The sequence below is a fragment of the Terrapene carolina genome, unplaced genomic scaffold (assembly GCF_002925995.2).
Source record: "Terrapene carolina triunguis isolate 2854851 unplaced genomic scaffold, T_m_triunguis-2.0 Scaffold67, whole genome shotgun sequence".
NCBI lineage: Eukaryota > Metazoa > Chordata > Testudines > Emydidae > Terrapene > Terrapene triunguis.
This window is the reverse complement of record NW_020664418.1, coordinates 13,101,698-13,118,781: the sequence shown is the minus strand read 5'-3', so window position 1 is coordinate 13,118,781 and position 17,084 is coordinate 13,101,698. Positions and strand designations below refer to the sequence as shown.

Below are 17,084 nucleotides of genomic sequence, written 5' to 3'. Positions count from 1 at the left end.
TACTTGAAGTCTTTAAATCATTATTTGAGGACTCCAGTAACTCAGCCAGAGGTTAGGGATCTCACATCTCCACACATGGAAAGGCATGCACAGTCACTTCAGTGTGTTGATTGAAAGTTGTACTTCCCAGAGACTCTAGAATTAAGAATTGAGGGGAGACTGGTGGATCAAGTATTTAAATAAATACACCATATGTATTTATGAGAATGTTTGCCCTTTGAAATATACGCAGTTACTGTCAAACAAAGTAATTTTTGAACTTTGTTTTATGTTAAAACTTATCAATTAGCTAATTGTGGGATTGATAATAGTATTTTATGGGTGAAATCCTGGCTTCAGTGAGGTCAGAATTTTACCCTATATAGCTATAGCTCCATCTTTCTGTTCCACTATCACTACACAAGTGTTTAGAATGGGAAGTTAGGACAGAGGTATGTGACTGAAGTTCCAGAGAGAATGTAGGCTGGCGGATCTAGATACTTGAACTGGAATTTAACAAGAACACCCCAGGAAAAGTAGTCAGGGTTGGAATGCATTACAGAAAATTATTGGTGTTTTTTAGATTACAGCATTATATGGAATCTGGTTGTGTGAGACTGTTTAATCCAGTATTATTTATGTAGCAACAAAACTGTGCTAAGTACTTTACAGACAAGCCTACAGGCATGGTCTCTGTCAAAGGGTCTTACAATCTAAATAGGATCTTAAAGTATATATAGGTATTATCCCTGTCCCACTATGAAAAGACAGGCCACCAAAGTAAGGGCCTAGATGTGGTCTAGGACTGTGGCATGGGGGGATATAGCTGATGCTAATTAGGTTTGTCAGTCTCCTGATTTTTTTTTTCTTGCCAGCCAATCCTGTCTTCATTTTATAGTGATCACGTGTCAGAAATATGGCTACAGACTGGCTTGGAAGCATTGTGTCCATTAACTGTGGAGACAGCCTGGGAGTCTATCAGGGACGAGTGTCGGCTGTGGATCAGATCAGCCAGACCATCTCCCTGACGCGGCCTTTCCATAATGGTGTCAAGTGCCTCGTGCCAGAGGTCACCTTCAGGTAAGTGTCTCCTCTGTCTGCTTCTTCCAAGCAAACTTTACATATGGCTGAAATTGGGACATTTTGCTTCAAAACTCATTACTGCTTATCCTTGGCTGAAAAGTGCCTGTATTGCTTTTGCTAGGCCCTATACAGAAAGCAAGAGATGCTGTCTTTGGGCTTTTTGTTGTCTGCGTTACAGTGTGACACAGATGTAGATCACAATTGGAACACATTGGTAGGAGCAAAGAAAATGGGTGTCTGCACAGAGTCACTGTGTATTACCTGTCCTCGAGCTTACAGTTAGATGAGACATTTGGCAGACTCTGTGGAATTTTTGCCAATGGCAAGTTTAATGTTTGTGTTTGCTAAAGCACTACTGAAGTGAAAGTGGAGCTGTTAATCATTTAAATTAGATCCTTGCCCCAAATAAATCCGTTTTATGGCTCCAACTGCATGTTTATCTTCAGATCTGTCTTATCTTCTGCCACTTTCTTTTCCTTCATCTAGATAGCTCTTGATATCCGTCTGGCAAGAATTCTCTTCTCTTTGACACAATAATCTTGTTCTATAATTCGCAAGTCAATTGGTGCAGATTGGCCTTGGAGAGACATACCAACAGCATCCAAAACTAACAAGCCTACTGTTGTGTAGAAAGTATTGCTATTCTTCTACTAAATTACCTGCCCTCTACCTCTGCCCCCAGCTCCCCTGTTACGTTATTGGAGAAGAGTAAAGATTAGTAACCAAAGATTTTTTTCTATTATCAGTGCAAATTGGCAAAGTTAATACACAGATTTAAATTATTTCCATAAATACACAGATTTAACTATTTTATTACTAAACAAAGATTAAATAGCAACCTTAGGGAGTCTCTCTTCCTTAGGGCTTGTCTACGTTACCCGCTGGATCAACGGGCAGTGATCGATCCAGCGGGTGTTGATTTATCGCGTCTAGTTTAGACGCGATAAATCGACAACCGAGCGCTCTCCCGTCGACTCCGGTACTCCACCAGGCGGAGAGGCGCAGGCGGAGTCGATGGGAGAGCATCAGCCGTCGACTTACCACAGTGAAGACACTGTGGTAAGTAGATCTAAGTATTTCGACTTCAGCTATGTTATTCACGTAGCTGAAGTTGCGTAACTTAGATCGATTTACCCTCCTTCCCCCCAGTGTAGACCAGGCCTTAGAGAGTTGAAACTCAGAGTGGGAGGTGGGGGGAGAATAGAGAAGGAAGAATCCATGTAATGCTGGTAAAGGTATCGAAGTCCATAACATATTCAGTCTTGGTAACAACATTACTTTTATATCTCAGTATAATAGATTCATTCTGAAGTTTGATTATTCTTCATAAATCTAAAGTCTAAGACCATATCTTATAACCACTCTTTCCAGAGTGACTAGTTAACAGCTTGCACCCACTCCTTTATTATATGAAAGTGTGGATTATTTCCAGTACTGCATTGTAGTTTTCATGACCTTCAAAGGAGCTTTTAAGTGCCATCTCTCTGAGTTTCACTGTTTTAGGGATTGCTCTCAATAGAACAGACTATGGTAAAGGGAAGTCACCTGAAAAATAAGATTAGTCATAGCACCTATATTCTTCTAGAATCTATTAACTCAAGCAGATTTCTACCCAATCATGTCTCCCCCCACTTCTGACTAGGTACAGAGGCAGTGGGATAAAGAGGTATTTGGGGTTCACTTCTTTCCAGGACCAGAAGAGTCAGATATATTGTCTGAGGAATATAGTCTTTAAGTGTGTGTATTCCTAATAGGCATTGTAATCCATGTTAATGTTTTTTTTTTCCCTTGGGTTCCAGTGAATTAAGAGAAAAATGTCATTCTGATGCTGCTGCAGACTCTAACATACTAGGGGCTTGATTTCTGTAGAGGTGGGCACCAATATTGAATCCTACTTTGTTTTGTTCTCTTTCCTGTGTTTAGGGCAGGTGATATTACTGAGCTAAAGATTCTGCAGATCCCAGGTCCTGGGGACAGCAAACAGAGTGGGGACCTGCAGCATACTGAACTGGGCATCCCTGGCATTGGGTGCCAAGTGGGTACCAATCAAAACGGCACTGGCAAATTGCTAAAGAAGCCTACCTCTTCCAGCAGTGCCCCACAGGCTATCCCAAGGAGAACGGACATGAAAAATCAGGAAGTTGTCATCTCCCCACAACAGCAGCAGTGCTCTAAGAGCTACATGGACCGACATTTGGAATCCTTGAATCAGTCCAAAGGTTTCCGTCGTAGACACAACTCCTGTGAGTATATTACCCATTCAGCAGCTTTCCCTTCTCTTTAGCTCTGTCAGTCTAGTCCACTGCTCCATCGACTACTGTTCCCAAATGGGTATTTAATATAGCAATTAAATGGGGCTGGAAAGACTTAAAAAATATATTTTGTTACTGGTATTCTTGTTTCCACACCATTAATTTCTCCACCCTCTTAAGATATTTGGGAAAGTGCTACAAGCTGTCAAATATTTTTTTACCCCAAAAAGTTGATAAATGTAGATCTTAAAACTGCCAGCCACTTGTCTTAAATCAAGTGTGATTTAGTGATGGCTTTTAGCTATATTAATGACAACATGAGAAACTGATGACAAAATCTATATGCGTAGTTTCTCTGAGTGGACAACTGCTGTTATGGCATCTCTAATTCACGGTCCATTTTGGTCAATTTCACACTCATGGGATTTTAAAAAATTCATGATTTCAGTTATTTAAATCTGAAATTTCACGATGTTGTAATTGTAGGGACCCTGCTCCAAAAAGGAGTTGTTGGGGGTCGCAAGGTTATTGTGGGGCGGGTTGCAGTATGTTACCCTTACCTCTGTGCTGCTGCTGGCAGTGGCGCTGCCTTCAGAGCTGGGCAGCTGGAGGGCAGTGGCTTCTGGCTGGGAAACCAGCTCTGAAGGCAGAGCCGCTGCCAGCAGGAGCGCAGAAGTAAGGATGGCATGGTATGGTATTGCCACCCTTACTTCTGCATTGCTGCCTGCAGAGTTGGGCCCTCAGTCAGCAGCTGCCACTCTGGCCGCCCAGCTCTGAAGGCAGCAGCGCAGAAGTAAGGGTGGCATGGTATGATATTGCCAGCCTTACTTCTGTGCTGTTGCTGGTGGAGCACTGCCTTCAGAGCTGGGCACCTGGCCAACATCTGCCACTTTCTGGCTGCCCAGCTCTGGAGGCAGCACAGAAATAAGGGTGGCAATGCCGTGACCCCTCCTAAAATAACCTTGCGATTCCCCTGCAACTCCCTTTTTGGGTCAGGACCCCCCATGAAATCTGTGTAGTATAGGGTAAAAAGCACACACAAGACCAGATTTCATGGGCAGAGACCAGATTTCATGGTCCGTGACGCATTTTTCATGGTCGTGAATGTGGTAGGGCCCTACTGATGGGAGGAGACCATGCATGTCCCACTCAGGACTTGGCTTCACTCTGAGTATTCTGCACTGGGGCATAAAACGCTCTTACGCTGGCCCTTGGGTTGTTGGGTGGAAGGGACTGGATGACCTAATCTGTCATTTCCATTTCTAACTTTTTTCCCCAGAAAGTAAGGTTTTATTGCACTTTTTATGAGCATCCAGGATACACTGGCAAAAACCAGGTGTGTAATGTATATTCGACACAAAATAACTTCACATTATAATAGCCTCCAACAGCATAGACAAAAAAAGTCTGTTTCCATCAAATCAACGCAGGTAACTGGGAACTCTCTTAAATAAATTCCAGGTCCCTTCCATCTTTAACTTCTTTTCAGTGGGCATATTTCTTAGCTACAGTTTAGAATTCCTAACTGTCAGACTAGAGCCCTGCAGTGGGACTGGAATCCAGCAGGTCTCTGAGAACCCGCTGCCATAATAGGGAGATAAAAATTCAACAAACAATGCGGGTGGGAGTGGGTGTTGCGGGATGGGACAGAAACAGATTAAAACAATAGTCCTGCGCTGAATTCTGTGTCAGACTTTTAAGTTCTCCATGTTTGGATCTCTTTTAATTGCTTTTGCTATGCTGATGATTGTGTGTAATGGTTATCTAATATAGGTGACTGCGTGTATCTTGGATAGAGATTAGCAAGATCAGGCAGCACACTCTGATTTCAGATTGCTAGATATAGCCTTTTTATGAGATCATCTCTAATTAAGAAGTGCATTAACACACTCATATCCAGGTACAACATTTCTGATTGCAGCATAGGGAAAAGTGTGTGTTATATATGCATAACTGCTTAATTGTGGGTGAATAAAATATTTGCTCCAAATCCTCAAAAAAATCACCTCCAAGCTGAGGGAAAACTTGGAAAATTTCAGCCTGAAAAGAATTAGATTTATTAAGTAACGAATAACAGAATAAGTGAATTAGAATGGATGTTCTCAACCAGGGGTATATGTGTCCTCGGGAGTACGCAGATGTCTTCTGGATGTACATCAACTCATCTAGGTATTTACCTAGTTTTACAACAGGCTACATAAAAAGCACTAGTGAAGTCAGTACAAACTAAAATTTCATACATACGACTTGTTTATACTGCTCTATATACTATACACTGAAATGTAAGTACAATATTTATATTCCAATTGATTTATTTTATAATTGTATGGTAAAAATAAGAAAGTAAGCAATTTTTCAGTAACAGTGTGCTATGACACTTTTTTGTATTTTTATGTCTGATTTTGTAAGCAAGTAATTTTTAAGTGAGGTGAAATTTGGGGTATGCAAGACAAATCAGACTCTTGAAAAGGGTACAGTAGTCTGGAAAGGTTAGAGCCACTGTCTTAAACTATAGTATGTGCTACCCTCACGTGCTGCTATAAACCATTAGAGGGAACAATAGAAAGCAGTCATTCTTAGAATAAAAATCTTGGGCCTGCTACATTTAGCAGAGTTCTTAAGCACATGCTTAACTTTAAGCATGTGCGCAGCCCTATTGATTTCTGTGGGGCTGCTCACATACTTAAAGGTTAAGCATGTGCTTTGTGAAATCTGGGTCTGAAAGGCTGCTTGTACGGCTATTAGTATTTACACAAAGCAACCAGCAGAGTTTAAGTCTGCAGGCATCCTTTGAGCTGGCTTTTATGATGTCATTGTTTGACCATAAAGGCTTATTAACACTTACAGGGGTTGTGGGCAGATATTTCTGTTTTTAAAGTGCAACTGCCCAGAGCAGCCTTCAGAATCTACAGTGGCACAGATGAGAAGAGGCTAAGTATGAAGTTTTATGAACTACATGCTACAGTCCGGGACAACTTCTTATGGAATGGTGGTAGCCTCCCTAGAGTTAAGGTTGAAACTATCTTCTCCCTATAAATCTGACTTTAAATCTTTTCTCCCAAAGAGCGCAAAAAGAAACCAGTGTCTCTAAAACTTTTAAATGCTGCATCTCATCTCAAGCTTTTATTGTAATCTTAGTAGAATTCAGAAAAGTTAAAAATAATTTTCCTGTCATTCACTTGCAACCACCCAAAAGTAGTTAGAGATTTTTTATTTTCAAGATGGTTTGGGCTACATCAAATTCATTTTGATTTTTGTTCACATTGCTGACAAATGCCAATATCTGATTTTTGGGGGGGGAGGGGGGGGTGTTCCATACAGGGAGCATTTCACTGAAATAGTTATTTTTAAGTGTATATAGAGCAATATTTTAAAAAGTAGACTGACCTCATCCTGGCTTCAGGGACTGCTGCTGTGGTTGCTGAGCTGAGCCAGAGGTGAGAGGTAGGACAGGGTGGCATGGGGGTGTACCTGGAATGAGTATGGGGAGAAAGGGAGCATCAAAGACATAGGATGGCAAGTTGAAAGCAGGGAAGAGTTATGTAGGGATACTAAGACACGAGTATTGTGTGTGTGCAAGGATCTGGAAGACGTATGAGAGGGTTTGTGCAGGGGACTATGGAGGTGCTGGAGAATTCTGGGGAAGATAAAGGGGTATGGAAATGAGTGCAAGGTGTTGGAGGGCATGGAAAGCAGGGTCCACGTATGTGCAGGGGACTGGGTTGAAGTTATGCTGACTGAGCTATAATTCCCTGGGTCCTCTTTGTTCCCCTTTTTAAATATAGATACTACTGTATGTTTGCTCTTCTCCAGTACTCTGGATCTCACCTGTCCTCCAAGAGTTCTTGAAGATAGTAGCTAACGGTTCTGAGATTACTTCAGTTGGTTCCTTAAGTACCCTAGGATGAATTTTATCAGGTCCTCCCAACTTGAATACATCTAACATTCTTTAATCTGTTCTTTCCCTGTTTTGGCTTGTGTGTTCCTTCCTCTTTTTTGATAATATTAATTGTGTATCTAGTCACCATTAACCTTTTTAGTGAAGACTGAAGCAAAATAGGCATTAAGCACCTCAGCCTTCTTAAGCAGAGGACCTATGCTTTCCTTCGTCTATCCGTTGCTACTAGTGTATTTAAAGAACCTCTTCTTATTGTCTTATATGTCCCTTGCTAGGTGTAACTCATTTTTTGCCTTAGCCTTTCTGATTTTGTCCCTACATGCTTACGCTATTCTTTTGTACTCCTCCATAGCAATTTCTGTTCCCTTTTGATTTTAAGGTAATTAGAGAGCTCTAATGGAGCCATATTGACTTCTTACTATTCTTCCTATCTTTCCTTCACATTGGGATAGTTTGCAGTTGTGCCTTTAATATTTTCTCATAGTGAAACTTCCAGCTCTCCTGAACTCCTTTATCCCTTAGATTTTCTTCCTATAGGACCGTACTGTGACAGGTTGGACCCCCTGGGATGTCACCTGGTGTGCCGGGACGCCACTGAGGCAGACTATTCTGCCAGCCTGGGCCCCCTTTTGGTCTTGCTGGGCTAGGCTCCCCAGCCTTTTCCAGCCAAGCACACAGGCAGGGCCACGTCCAGCTGCACAGAGAGACAGAGATCTGATCTGAGGGCTTGTCTATACTTACGCGCTGGTTCGGCAGCAGGCAGTCGAACTTCTGGGTTCGATTTATCGTGTCTTGTCTGGACGCGATAAATCGAACCCAGAAGTGCTCGCCGTCGACTCCGGTAATCCTGCTCGGTGCGAGGAGTACGCGGAGTCGACGGGGGAGCCTGCCTGCCGCGTCTGGACCGCGGTAAGTTCGAACTAAGGTACGCCGACTTCAGCTACGTTATTCACGTAGCTGAAGTTGCGTACCTTAGTTCGAATTGGGGGGTTAGTGTAGACCAGGCCTGAGAAGGCTCATCTTAAGGGGCTTGCCACAGCACCCAGATGTCTACCCCGCCTTGAAATACAAACCCAAAATTATATGAAATTCGCCTCTTCCCTCAATGTGGAGGAAGGTGTGCACAACTTCTCGCGCTCCCTCCCCCCCGTTAGAAATCACATAAACTGGGTTCTATTGTAAACCAAAAATAAATTTATTAACTATAACAGGTGTATTTTAAGTAGTTAAGGAGGTAGCAGACAGAACAAGGCAGATTAGTAAGAAAATAAAACAGCACGCAAACTAAGCTTAATACACTAAAGCAGTGTTTCTCAAACTGGGGTCGCCACTTGTGTAGGGAAAGCACCTGGCGGGCCGGGCCGGTTTGTTTACCTGCCCCGTCCGCAGGTCCGGCTGATCGCGGCTCCCACTGGCCATGCTTCGCTGCTCCAGGCCAATGGGAGCTGCCGGAAGCGGCGTGGGCCAAGGGACTTACTGGCCGCCGCTTCCAGCAGCCCCCATTGGCCTGCAGCGACAAACCGGGGCCAGTGGGAGCCGCGATCGGCCGGACCTGCCGATAGGGCAGGTAAACAAACCGGCCCAGCCCGCCAGGGGCTTTCCCTACACAAGCGGCGACCCCAGTTTGAGAAACACTGCACTAAAGAAACTGGTTACATGTAACTTCTCACCCTAAATGTGGTTCTAATAATCTTCTTAACAGGCCAGACACGCTTCCAGCATGGGTCCATTTCTCTCCCCCAGTTCAGTCTTAGTTGTTTCCAGCAGTCATCTTGGGTTGGGGCAGCAGGGGAGAACTGACGACCTGGATTTCCTCAAATAGGATTTACATAAGGCGGGAATCCTTTGTTTCTATTTTGCTCCCCGCCCCCTCCCCCAGCTTCTCCTGGAAAAGTACAGAATTCAAGATGGGTTCCAGTATCAGGTGACATGGTCACATGCCTCTGTAGGGTCCCTGTAGCCATTCTTCACAGGTTGACCAACATGTTCACAGGAAGACTAAGCTCTTTTACAGTCCATTGTCTCTTGCTGATGGGCCATCAGCACTTTTTCATTGTTGTACCTGAAGTGTTAGCGGGGGCATCACCCAAAGTAGCATTGTTGGAATATAGATACATAGTCAATATTACTAGCTTCAGATACAGAAACGATACAGGAATACAAATTGGATAATCACATTCAGTAAATCATAACCTTTCCAATGATATCTCACATGAGCCATCTTGCATGAAGTATATATCAGTTATGTCATATTCATATCATAAGCATATTTTCATAAAGAATATGGAGTATAATGTCACACTTACCAGCTCTGAGTTTTAGTGTGCTTTTTTGAAGTCCATTGTCCTTATTCTGATGTTTTTACTCCTTCCTTTCCTTAGAATAATGAAATCTATCATTTCATGATCATTTTAACCCAAATTGCCTTCCACCTTCAGATTCACAACCAATTCCACCCAGTTGATCAGAATCAAGTCTCAAAAGGCTGTCCCCCTGGTTACTTGCTCCACTTTCTGAAACAAAAAGTTGTCCCCAATAAGTTCTTGAAATGTATGTGTTTTTCCAACAGATGCCTGGATAGGTAAAGTCCCAAATTACTACCAGGTCTTGTGTTTTGGGTATTTGTTATTTGTTCTAGAAATGCCTCATCCACCTCTTTTTCCTGACATCACTCTGTCTCTCCCCCTTCCCTTTTTTCTTTTTCTTAACCCAGAGACTTCCAACTGGTCTGTCTCTCACCTTCTTTTGGACTTTAGCACAAGTGTATATTTTCTTGGTGTATAATGCAACACCATCTTTCTTTTTTCCCTGCCTGTCCTTCCTGAACAAGCTGTACCCTCTATAGCAATATTCCAGTCATGAGATTTATCCCACCAAGTCTCTGATGTCAGTTAAGTCATAATTTAGCTTATGTACTAATACTTTCAGTCAGGGTTGGCAATTTCCCAGGAAAAACTAGTTTAGTTCAGGGTGCTGGTAAATACTGGTTTGAACCAAGAAAGTGGAAAGAATAAAATTATTATTAAAATAGTCTAATGAAAATTAGTGATAAATATTTAGCAATTTGATATTAGTTTTGCAGTAATATGGTCCTTTTAATTTTAATTAAAGGAAATAAAATAAAACAAAAAATAAAAGCTGTATGCTGTTGCCTTGGCTACCTCAAACAGAAACTGAAACTTCTGAACTGGGGAATTCCCCTTCTTTGGTCAGCAATCCAAATTACATTTGTTTAGCAAACAAAGAAGGGGAATTCCCAGATTCAGAAGTTTGTTTCTGTTTGAGGTAAACTGCCAAACAAACTGTCTAGTCCAGTACTCCTTTTCTTGATCTGATTGGCTGGAGTTACAACTGCTGCAAGTGAACTCAGTGTCTCAAGTCAAAATATTTCAATTTGAGCAAATGTGAAAGACCATTTGATCCAATTCATGGCTATTTTGAGAAAGTTCATGAAGATGGCAAAGAGAGTCTTAGATGCACAAGTTGCAAAGAAAAAGTAAGTGGGAAGGCAGACTGTATGAGGAAACGTTGCAAAATGCTGTGAAAAGAACAGAGAGACACAAGGATCACTGACTTTGGCTAGACGTATGTGAGCACTAGAATCAGACTGAGGATGAAGGTACTTGCCATTGCCAAGAACGTCAAAAGAAAGCCGCACCCAGGTCAGCCAAAGACAACAAGGAGGAAATGTGAGTTTTTCAACCACAAATGGATGTGTGTGTAACAAAAGCAACTCCAGAATTGAAACAAAATGTAGACTTAAAAATTACAGCATTTTTTTTTTTATGGCTGTAAAATTCCCTTTTCTGTTATTGAGCATCCAGTTTTTCAAGCAATGATCATCTTCCTAAGGCCAGACTACAAAGCACCAGTCGAAAGCAGACAGCAGGTGCTAATGGTTTAAAGGTGGAAGCACTCAACGGATTACATGGAAAAGCAGTTACATTACTTCAGTCAGCTAGTATTAATATGCACAATGATCCAGTGATATCTAACTGTGGTTTCTGTATCAGTGATTGATACTGGAAGCAGTAAGAAAACTGGGAAGTACCATGCTACACTGAAAAGAGAAGCCACAATATTAGCAAAGGAACTGTCATTGTGTTAAGAGCTACCTGACAGACAATGAGAAAAAGATGCAAAGTATGAGAAGTGATTTGGAACAAGATGGCAACACTTTGGTTATGTATGGATGTGCATCACATTTGTCGAGGTAGATTTAGCCATACCTTTCATGAAGTGCTTTGATGAAACATGCTATAGATTTGCGAAGTATTTTCGTAATACTGGTTAAAAGAATGCCAAGTTCTGTTAAGACTCAAGTCATGGTGACACATGATGGGAAAAGTCAAATAACATGTCTGGAAACATAGAATCGTAGGACTGGAAGGACCTCGAGAGATCATCTATTCCAGGCCCCTGCACTTATGGCGGGACTAAGTATTATCAGACCATCCTTGACAGGGACGACTGTTCACTCATATTTAGCTTGTGATCCACTATCACCCCCCGATCCCTTTCCGCAGTACTCCTTCCTAGGCAATCATTTCCCATTTTATATGTGTGCAACTGATTGTTCCTTCCTAAGCAGAGTACTTTGCATTTGTCCTTATTGAATTTCATTCTATTTACTTCAGACCATTTCTCTAGTTTGTCCAGATCATTTTGAATTTTAATCCTATCCTCCAAAGTACTCGCAACTATTCCCAGCTTGGTATTGTCCATAAACTTTATAAGTGTACTCTCTATGCCATTATCTAAATCATTGATGAAGATATTGAACAGAACTGGACCCAGAACTGATCCCTGTGGGTCCCCACTTGATATGCCCTTCCAGCTCACTGATAGCTACTCTCTGGGAACAGTTTTCCAACCCGTTATGCACCCACCTGATAGTAGCTCCATATAGGTTGTATTTCCTTAGTTTGTTTATGAGAAGGTTGTGCGAGACAGTATCAAAAGCCTTAGGCACTGTCTACGCTGGCAAGTTTCTGTGCAGTAAAGCCGCTTTCTGCACTGTAACTCCCGAGGTGTACACACTGCCAAGTTGCAGTGCTTTAAAAAAACCACCCCAACGAGAGGCGTAGAGCTTTCTGCGCTGGAGCTACAGCGCTGCAGTACCAGTGTAGACACTGTGGCGATTACAGCGCTGTGATTGGCCTTCTGGAGGTGTCCCACAATGCCTGTTCTCACCTCTCTGGTCATTGGTTTGAACTCTACAGCCCTGCCCTCAGGTGACCAACCATCATCCCCACCCTGTAAATTCCTTTGGAAATTTGAAACTCCCCTTCCTGTTTGCTCAGTGATGCATGCAGTGGTCTCAGTGCATCTTTCCAGTTGGCCATGCGTGCTCCACGCACCAGGCGATCCCCTGCTTGGAGCAATGCCGAGCTGCTGGACCTCATCAGCATTTGGGGAGAGAAGGCTGTGCAGCCCCAGCTGCAGGAATTATGATACCTACTGACAGTTTTCATGATGCATGATAGAAAGGGGCCATGACCAGGATACATTGCAGTGCAGGGTCAAAGTGAAGGACTGCGGAACGCCTACCACAAGGCGCGGGAGACAAACTGCTGCTCCGGTGCTGCGCCCATGAGCTGCTGGTCCTGCAAAGAGCTGGATGCGATAATTGGTGGCAACCTCACCTCCACTGAGAAGACCACTGTGGATACTTCGGTGGCTCGTGTGCCGAGCCAGGAAGAGGAAATCTTGGATGAGGATGTGGAGGGGGACGGGAACCCAGAGGCAGAGGATGACTTGGAGACCAGAGATGCATGCAGCCAGGAGCTCTTTTCTACCCCGGAGGAGGCTAGCCAGTCTCAGCTGTCAGAGAATGTCGAAGTGCAAAAAGGAGGGGAGGCCCCTGGTAAGTGGATCTGATTTTGGGAATTGCTGAAGCGAGTTGTTGGGGGCAGGAGGGCTGCAAAAAGAAGGCTTGTCTCCCACCGCATGCCTAGTCTGAGCGACGGAACAGGCTGTTGATTGACTCCCTCACTTCATGGGAATCTCCCTCAGAGATCTCCAGGAAACTCTTGTGGAGATACTGGGCAATCTGTTGCCAAAGGTTCTTTGGCAGAACTGCTTTGTTTCTTGCCCCATTAATGGTAACTTTCCCACACCACTGTGCTGTCACGGGGGGATGAACCATTGCTGCACAGAGGTGAGCCGCATAGGTGCCAGGGCGGAAGCCGGCAGGCGTGGAGAAGACCCTCCCTTGATTCCCTGCTCACCCTCAGCAGCGAGATATCTTCCATAATGATCAAATCCTGTGGAAAGTGTGGGGACAGGAATGATTATCAGGCTCCCCCTACAGTGCTGGCTCCCCCCAAGAGCCACGTGCCCAGTGTACGGCAGGGTCCAGGAAGAATGATTTACTCTACCCCTGCGGCTACTCACCATTTTGGAGGTCTTGTGGCTCATGTGTGCTTGCCTGGGGTCAGCCAGTGAATGACAGGTGTGTGAGTACTGGCTGTGTTTTAAATCAATGAATCAGTGTTTTCTGTGTTGCAAACAGTACTGCTTCTGTAAAATGTTGCATTTAAACTTCACAGAGATGATCTTGGGAGCCCAGCCTCCCTCTTTGTTATCGGCGGCCGAATGGCTGCGCAGAATTAGGAAGCGGCCAAGAAGAACTAAGGAGGACTTTCTGCGTGAAGTTATGATGCACTGAGCTGCTGACAAACAGGAATTGAAGGAGTGGCAGGACAGCGAGAAGAGGGACCAAAAGGAGAACTCAGCATGCCAGAATGAAGCCACGGAGCATCTCTTAAAGGTTATGGAGCGCCAAGCAGACATGCTGCAGACGATACTAGCTCTTCAAACCGAGCAGCTCCGCACCTGCCCTCCCCTGCAGCCACTGTCGCAAAACTCTTTCCCATGTGCCCCCCAGACACTGCCAACACACTCTTATCAACCTCCTGGCTCCAGTCTATACCAGCGACATTCCACTCCTCCCCCCTCACAGTCCAGCACTGTGGACTCCCACTACCCACTGCACTCAACACCCATCTCTCTGCAGTTTGGCCCTGCTGAAGTACAGTACCCGCTGCATTGTACTCCAAAGGAGAAGGTTGGGTATGATCCCTGGACAGACACAAATCCTTAGCCATCCCGGGACCCCTCCTCCTTTTGGGACCTTCCCTTCCCCATCCCCCTCACTGCTTAAGTTTTTGTTTGTTTGTTTGTTTGACTCTCTCCTCCAGTTGTTGTCTTTTAATAAAAGAATTGTGTTGGTTTGAAAACAATCTTTATTATATTAACTGAAAGCAAAAAGAGCCCTGCAAAACAACATACAATTATGTTAAACCCACTTATTGCATTGTCTGCACCAATCACCTCCTAGCATTACAAACACTGCACACCCAAGCATAGCAACAAATATTAGTGGCTTTCAGCTTCAAATTGCTGCCTCAAGGCATCCCTGATCCTTATGGCCCTGCTCTGTGCCCCTCTAGTAGCCCTGGTCTCTGGCTGTTCACATTCAGCCTCCAGGTGCTGAGCCTCTGAGGTCCAGCCCTGAGTGAAGCTTCACCCTTCCCTTCACAAATATTATGGAACATATAGCACGCAGCTATAAGCATAGGAATATCGTCATCGGCCAGGTCCAGCTTCCCATAGAAGCAGCGCCAGCGGGCCTTTAAACGGCCAAAAGCACACTCAACAGTCATTCGGCACTTTCTCAGCCTGTCGTTGAACCGCTCCTTGCTGCTATCAAGTTGACTTGTGGCTTCATAAGCCACGGCATTAAGGAGTAGGTGGGGTCTCCCAGGATCACAATGGGCATTTCAACTACCCCTATGGTGATCTTCTTGTCCGGGAAGAAAGTCCTTGTTTGCAGCTTCCTGAACAGGCCAGTGTTCCGAAAGATGCGTGCATCATGCACCTTTCCAGACCAGTCTGCGTTAATGTCTGTGAAACGCCCATGGTGATCCACAAGCACCTGGAGAACCATTGAGAAATGCCCCTTGCGATTATTATACTCGGTGGCTAGGTGGTCTGGTGCCAGAATTGGAATATGCATGCCATCTATCGCCCCTCCGCAGCTAGGGAAGCCCATTTGTGCAAAGCCATCCACAATGTCATGCATGTTGCCCAGAGTCAGGGTCATTCGGAACAGGATGAGATTAATGGTCCTGCATACTTCCGTCAACATGAGTCCAACGGTAGGCTTTCCCACTCCGAACTGATTAGTGACCGATCAGTAGCAATCTGGAGTAGCCAGCGCCATGCGCTTCTCCAACATCAGAGCCGCTCTCATTCTCATGTCCTTGCGCCGTAGGGCTGGGGCGAGTCCCATGAATGTGGCTTTCCTCATCTGAAAATTTTGCAGCCACTGCTCGTCATCCCAGACGTGCATGATGATGTGATCCCACCACTCAGTGCTTGTTTCCCGAGCCCAAAAGCAGCGTTCCATGATGGTCAGCACCTCCGTGAATGCCACAAGCAATCTCGTGTCGTAGCTACTATGCATGGAGAGATCAATGTCGCACTCCTCTTACCTTTGTACTTTAATTCCACTGCCACTCATGACGTGTTCGTCAGAGTGAGCAGCATACTGGTCAACAGTTCGGGATCCATTCCTCCAGCCCGAAGAGGCAGGGCGCGCAGTACACAAACCTTTGAAAGATGGTGCCAAATGTGGACGGAAGCACAGGGATTGCTGGGATGTGAAGCAATGCATCACGGGTCATTGGGACAGGACCCAGGATGCCCCGCGACCCCCTCCGCCTTCCCACAAGTCTTAGTGGCAGAAGAGAAAGAGGTGCTCTGTGGGATAGCTGCCCAGAGTGCACCGCTCCGAATACCGCTGCAAGTGCCGCAAGTGTGAACACGCTATTGCACAGGCAGCTGACAGTGTGAACACTTAACAGTGGTTTCCCTTGAACACTCTCTGAGCGGCGCTGTAACTTTGCCAGTGTAGACATGCCTTTACTAAAGACAAGATATACCACATCTATCACTTCCCCCCATCCACAAGGCTTGTTATCCTGTCAAAGAAAGCTATTAGGTTGGTTTGACAGGATTTGTTCCTGACAAATCTATGCTAACTGTTACTTATCACCTTATTATCTTCTGAGTATTTGCAAATTGTTTAATTATTTGCTCCATTATCTTTCTGGGTATTGAAGTTAAGATGACTGGTCTGTAATTCCCTGGATTGTCCTTATTTCCCTTTTTATAGGTTGACACTATATTTGCCCTTTTCCAGTCCACTGGAAACTCTCCTGTCTTCCATGACTTTTCAGAGATAATTACTAATGGCTCAGCTGTCTTCAGTCAGCTCCATGAGTATTCTAGGATGTATTTTATCAGGCCCTAGTGTCTTGGTGATATGTTTAATAATCAGCCACATTATCTCAGGATTGTGAGTGATCATGAGGCAGAACTTGAAGATAGGGTCGTCAGTGTAATTGATAATCAAAGGATTTACCAAGAGGGAAATAACTTGATCAGTCAATTGAAATCAGTTGCAGTGGCACTTGACGGACTCCAAAGGAACACATCAACAATTGTAGCATACAAAGTATAGTTGGGTCTACTGATAAATGAAGATGTTGCACCACATGAGGTAAAAGTACAAAAGAGATTTCCTGAGGCAATTACTCCTGTACACATGTTGGCCAACCTCCTTCATGCAAAATATGCAGGAAAGAAATTTGTCAGCTGAACAAGAAGAAATTGTAAGACAGTGGTTGCTCAGCAAAAATCCTGACTTTCTGCCATATTTACTTGCATTTAAAGTGGAAGAATTGCTGTATCCAAAATCAATGTTTTCATCCACTATCAAGGAAAAAGCTTTCCTTTAATATAGTGGGAAAAATCTAAAGAATGCTGATATTCCATCTGACTTCATAGAACTGGTAGTACAATTG

The 17,084-nt window shown here is 44.1% G+C and overlaps 1 protein-coding gene across 1 annotated transcript in view; it reads left to right on the top strand.

Moving 5' to 3' along the window:
• Positions 1–881: 881 nt before the first annotated feature.
• EDC3 (enhancer of mRNA decapping 3) overlaps positions 882–17,084 on the top strand; it is a 46,058-nt gene continuing 29,855 nt past the window's right edge. The window contains exons 1-2 of the mRNA XM_024210315.3: positions 882–1,059; positions 2,986–3,305. Of these exons, the coding sequence (XP_024066083.1) occupies positions 896–1,059; positions 2,986–3,305 (484 nt within the window). The 5' untranslated portion in view covers positions 882–895. The remainder of the gene's footprint in view (positions 1,060–2,985; positions 3,306–17,084) is intronic.